General features: G+C 35.9%; 1 protein-coding gene across 1 annotated transcript; it reads left to right on the top strand.

Annotated features, from left to right (window-relative positions):
* Positions 1-4,816: 4,816 nt before the first annotated feature.
* Positions 4,817-5,389, top strand: LOC124108859 (interferon alpha-5). The gene has a single exon (XM_046467405.1). It carries the CDS (start codon positions 4,817-4,819, stop codon positions 5,387-5,389), a length of 573 nt encoding a protein of 190 aa, XP_046323361.1.
* The last annotated feature ends 735 nt before the right edge of the window (positions 5,390-6,124 follow it).

Raw genomic sequence — 6,124 nt, 5'->3', positions numbered from 1 at the left:
ATATTAAGCCCATATATGTTTAAAGGTTTCACCCCAGAGACATCACTACCTGAGAGATATTGCTCTCATGTTATTGATTTGCTTACTTATTCACTCATTATATAATTTATTCTTGCATCTTATTATACTTACAATATATGCATTTTCCATCTATTTTCTGAAAAGCATGTACACCTTTTTTAATTGACTATTGTATTTCCTTATTTACTAAATTCTCGTGAAAGAGAAATTCTTGAAGTTGTTTCTCTAAACCAAAGTCCAAACTATTTTTTAAGCCAAATTGAAGAATGGATAGTAATATTTACTTATTTATGCCATTCATATCTGATGTATTATATGTACTATGAGTGGCAGACATAAAATTACTATTAAAAAACAGGCAAATAAATCAAAGTTCCTGATGTGTTGAAGCTCTCAGTCTTACAGGGAAGGAAACATAAAAGCTGTATTTTCTTGATTTACATAAAATAATACAAAGTAAAGTAAAGTAAGGAAAACAGTTTCTTTCAACAGGAGGGTTTAAGTGAAATTCTACAGAGGAAAACCTAGTAGATGCCCTTTCTATGGATCTTGGGAGACAGGAGAGTGCAGAAACCTGCAGGTAGATAGTCATAAGTGTCCAGAGGATAACCAATACCAGGGGAGAAGATAGGAATTTAGTATTTCTTCTAGTGGTGTCTAGTGATGAGGATATGGGAATGGATGTGGTCTTGGATGCTCCTCTCCCCAAGAGTCGCCTTCAATTTCCCTCCCTTTGAGTGTGAGCTATACTAGTGAAGTCTTTAGTTTGGTTGATGTATTGCTCTAATGTCACTGTCTTACTCTCCCACAGTTGTACCATGGTAATGTAAGTTGTTACCATTAAGAGAAGATAGGCAAGGGAAGAGAGGAACTTGAAACTCATAAGTGTAACACTGTTTCAAAACAAAAGTTAGAAAAAAATGCTCTCAAGATCCTTATTATTAGTGATTAAAGTTTTTTAAAATGTATTTTGTTAAAGTAATTTTTTCAATTCTTTTCCTTTTCCCAAATGAAGTAAAATTTTATCTCCCTTATAACTGCTTAGAAGATAGTTGTTACTCTTATTCCTTAACCTTTAAAGTTCTGTCAAAGATTCTCCTTAAGCAAACTTCAGTGAGGTGTCCTGAGTCCTCTTTGGCTGTAGGACTGGTTTTGTGGCGCAGTGTGGCCTCATCCAGGAGTCATAAGAATCCTGGTAAGTTGAGTTTATGAGAATCTCCTACCCCTTGATATTGGTCACCCTTGATATCTGATCCAGTGTCTTGTATCCTAGACTTCATATCTATCTGGTAAAGAGGCCTGCCTTTACAAGAGTTCTGTTAAGTTGTTTTGGCAAGGATTCCCCCTACCCCTGATGTTTTCTGTTAGCAATTTTCCATCTACTGCACCCCATTTTACTTGTTGGCTACAAATGTCAGGCTATCTTTGCTGCTTTGGGAGTTGGAGCAAGGAGTTTCTCTCCCATGTTGTGAGTCATATTCATATACATATAACATATGCATAATTCATATTCAAAGAGTATGAAAAATAAGTGGATCTTAATAATAAAGCATGATTCAGTTTTGCAAGAAATACATCTGATAATAAGTACTTTACATAGTTTAGCTACTTCATTCTTTTAATTAACTTTATCTATGCTATTTGCTTCAATTAACTTGGAAATGATGTACTTTAAAAGTTCCCATTCTTTGCTTCTTTTTTAAAAAAAATATATTTTTATAATATATAAATATATATTTTTATGTGGTCTGAGGATCGAACCCAGTACCTCACGCATACTAGGCGAGTGCTCTACCTCTGAGCCACAACCCCAGCCCCCCCCCATTCTTTGCTTCTTGTCAGACATGAAAAGAAAAATATTGATCTCTCAGTTTATTCTTTAGGGGAAAATTTGATGTGATTACCACTTATGCAATATCCAGAGAAAATATTACAATTTCACAAATTAGCCTTTCTTGCATGTAAACTTGCGAGTTGGTTGGTGTGTCTTCCATAGCTCTGTGTAAAGAATGGATTCAGCAAAGCTGAAAACAAACCGTTGACCAAGGATTAATGACTCTTCTTTGAGCCCACACCTGCTTGCTACTTTCCTTTACAACCCTTGAACCATCTAGCCTCTCCTCTCTCCCAACCCATAATCTCCTTCTTGGCTCTGCTGAATGCATTTAGTTATTTTTTGTCTTTTTCTTTCTTCCTTCCTTTCTTTCTTTCTTTCTTCCTTCCTTCCTTCCTTTCTTTCTTTCTTTTTTTCTTTCTTTCTTTTCTCTCTCTCTCTCTCTCTCTCTCTCTCTCTCTCTCTCTCTCTCTCTTTCATTCTTTCCTTGAAGAGATATTGCTTTCCTGATGTTTTTATCACATTTGGACGGGCATTTGTGTTCTTTTTGTCACTAGGCATTGGGATGCAAAAGTGAGAACTTTTGCTTTCCATGAAAAAGGAAATAAGAAACAGAACTATCTGGTATCTTGCATGCTACGCAGAATAACTACATGACCCATGTACTTTATGGCCTTTACATCCCATTATTGACATTTAGGGAAAAGATGGTTTACTTTGGTTTGGTAAGAACTAATAATGATGGACCTCTGAAGTTTCCTTGGGAAATATGAACCTTAACAGAAAAAGAAAATTAAATAAAATTAATGACATCTTTTCAATTGTGTTTTCTCATTGTTATATTGGACATAAGAGTATGAAAATTATTCCTTCGATGTGTGGATAAATCTTATAGTGGTTTGTGATGCTCAAAACCCTACCCTATCTGAGAAAAACTTATTCCTTAGTATCTCTTCTCAGGATTTTCTAGGTTGGGAATGTGCCTCCCTGGTAGACTCACCTAGCATGGGCAGGGTCCAGGATTTGATCCCCAGCTCTGGGAAAAAGAGATCATTAGGCTTTCTTTTGTATAACTTGGGAACCTTTGGCTTTGAGTTCATGAAGACAGGCAAAATAAATGCAAGATCATGCTACAAACCTATGACAAATAGATGGTTGGGATTGGAGAACTCTCTAGCTCTCCAGTTTGCATCATAAGAACTGGCCTCTGTGTAACGATGAGCTGTCATTGTCTTCCATGTGGACATTTCTTATTTTTGATCCTTGGTGCTTCTGAACGTGTTGTGGGTTTTGAGAATAAAACACACAAAAAGAAAAATCAAATATTATTATTTAATTCTACTGTTATTCAACACATGAATAATATGTCAAGCACTAAAGGGGAGAAAGTATCAATTACCTGAAAATTATCTAGCTGAGAATGAAGTAAAAAAAATATTCTCCTTGCAGGAAAAACAAAGGAGACTATAAATAAATGTTAAGAAATTTTTTTCAATAATTTATAACACTTAAAGGCTTTTAAATATTTCATTACATTGCAATTATTTTGTTTCAATACATTTTTTAATATGCACATAAATTTGATACCTTAGAATTTCTGTAAGTAAGTCAATTACATTAAAGTCACTGAGTAAATTTAGTTAGGAAATTAAGTTAAATGCCAATGGCTTTTAAGGTTAACTTTTACTTGGAATTGTTTTTTATTCGAGCATTATAATTATACATAGTAATTGGGTTCATTTTGATACAATCATACATGCAAGGAATTTTATTTCAATCTCCTTTGCCCCCCTCTTCCTCTCCTCCCTCCCCCTATTCTCTCTTTTCCACTCTACTAAACTTCTTTTATTCTGCATATACATAAAGGTGAAATCCATTTGCTACCATTACAAATGAATATAACATGATTTTGTTCAATTCATTCCATTTATTACCCCTTTTACCTTCCTTCCTCCCTCCCTCTCATCCTCCCTCTTCTGTTCCACTCATCTTCCCTGTATCTTTACATATTTGATATTTGATCACCTGCCCAACCACTTTCTTTCCTTGTGTTTGCTCTAGTTTTCACATGTGAGAGAAAACATTTGACCCTATATTCTTAGTCTGGCTTATATCACTTAGCATAGCTTTCTCCATTTCCACTGATGTACTGGAAAATGCCATTATTTCATTCTTCTTTGTGGCTGGGTAAAATTTTATTATGTATATATACTATATTTTCTTAATCCATTCATCTAATTGATGAGCATCAGAATTGATTCTATAATTTGGCTATTGTGAATTGTGCTGCTATAACATTGAAGGAGGTGTATCCCTATAGTATGCTGCTTTTATACCTTTTTTACCTTGAAATTCTTATTTAGTCATTTTAACTCTGCATTGAATAAAAATATTAAACAATATTATATACAAGGTAGAGATATACATAGAGTATATGAATATATAGATACATATAAGGTATATCTATTATTAAACTTTAATAGAAATTTCAATTGGAAAAAATTGTTTTGTTTTGTTTTTTGTTTTTATTTTTATTTTTATTTATGTTTTCACTTTCTATTTTGGCACAAGATTTTGCTAAGTTGCTTAGATCCTCACTAAGTTGCTCAGGGGGACCTAAAATTATAATCCTCCTACCTCAACATTCCAAATTGCTGTGATTACAGGAGTGTGCCATCATGCCTGGGTCAATTGGGAAAAATTCTATAAAGGGTCTTGAGGCAAGTGAGGGGAAAATAAAAATGAAATATATATGAGAAATCCTGCTCTAAACACATAAAGAGATTACATACAGGAAAACAAAAAACAAAAGTAGAAATTTATGAGGATGACATGAGAAAATTGAAAGTATATTGGTTCCTATTTAAGACATAGGAACAAATCAAGGGCTTCAGAGAACCTAGAGGCAAAGGTGCAAGATCACCCATCTCAGGCAGCCCAGCAGCATCTGCAAGATCCCCAATGGCCTTGCCTCTGACTTTCCTGCTGGCCCTGGTGGTGCTCAGCTGCAAATCTATGTGCTCTCTGGGCTGTGAACTGCCTCAGATCCACAACCTGGGTCTTGAAATTCCTGAGAAAAATGAGGAGGGGTCCCTGACACTCCTGGAAAAAATGAGGAGAATTCCCACTTTCTCCTGCCTGAACTACAGAAAGGACTTTGCCTTTCCCCAGAAGCTGTTGGAGGGTGAGCAGGTGCAGAAGGCTCAAGCTGTTGCTGTTCTCCACCAGATGACCCAGCAGGTCTTCAACCTCTTCAGCACCCAGGAGGCCTTTGCTGCTTGGGACAAGACCTTCCTGGACACCTTCCTCACTGGCCTCTATCAGCAGCTGGATGACCTGAAAGCCTGTGGGACCCAGCAGGTGGGGGAGGAAGAGGCTCCCCTGAGGGCTGTGAGGAAATACTTCCACAGGATCACTGTCTACCTGAAGGAGAAGAAATACCTGCCTTGTGCCTGGGAGGTGGTCAGAGCAGAAATCATGAAATCCTTCTTTTCATCAGCCAACCTGTATGGAAGACTAAGGAGCATGGAATGAGTCCTGGTCCAGCAGGGAAATGCTTCTCACTGACGAACACACCTTACCACACTCCCACAAGTTCTGCCATTTCAAAGACTCTCATTCCTGCTGGATTTGTGAAATGAATTCCATCAGTTTATCAGATGATTTCAGGAGTATTAGAAAGTATCATACTCCTTATCCATGACCACGATGATGTATCTGTGTATCTATTTAAATATTTATTTTTATACTATTTATAAGATCTGAAATATTTCTGTTCATAGAAGTTGAGGTAAACCTTTACATTGTGATTGATATAAATATGTACATTTTATATAGTGTCAATTTCTTATTTTGCATTGTTCATTAAATTTTTACTATGAAAGATATATTCTATGTGTTTATTCATTAAAAGACATGTCAAGCCTGATTTTGCAATTTGATCTACAAAATTTATGGTAGAATTGACTTCCCCCTAATATTACATTTACCGTGCACTTAAAAATTCACTTAATGGAAGCCAATACCCTCAGGGTATTGAGGTGAACATGAAAATAGAGTGCCTGCTCTCTTTTGTCTGATTCTTATAGGGAAAGAAACATAAATACAATGATCCTACTTATGCATTATGTTAAATTCTATAATGGAAAAGGGTACACTCATACATTGCTGGTGGGATGCAAATTGGTGCAACCATTATGGAAAGCAATATGGAGATTCCTCAGAAAACTTGGAATAGAACCACCATTGACCCAGCTATCCCACTCCTCA

The sequence above is a fragment of the Marmota monax genome, unplaced genomic scaffold (assembly GCF_021218885.2).
Source record: "Marmota monax isolate L192 unplaced genomic scaffold, Marmota_monax_Labrador192_F-V1.1 WCK01_AAM20220418_F8-fsc00033, whole genome shotgun sequence".
Lineage (NCBI taxonomy): Eukaryota > Metazoa > Chordata > Mammalia > Rodentia > Sciuridae > Marmota > Marmota monax.
This window is presented reverse-complemented; position numbering and strand designations above follow the sequence as displayed.

Bases quoted from the DNA above. Each gene is read 5' to 3' on its own strand.
- LOC124108859 (XM_046467405.1), top strand. From the start codon at position 4,817: ATGGCCTTGCCTCTGACTTTCCTGCTGGCCCTGGTGGTGCTCAGCTGC.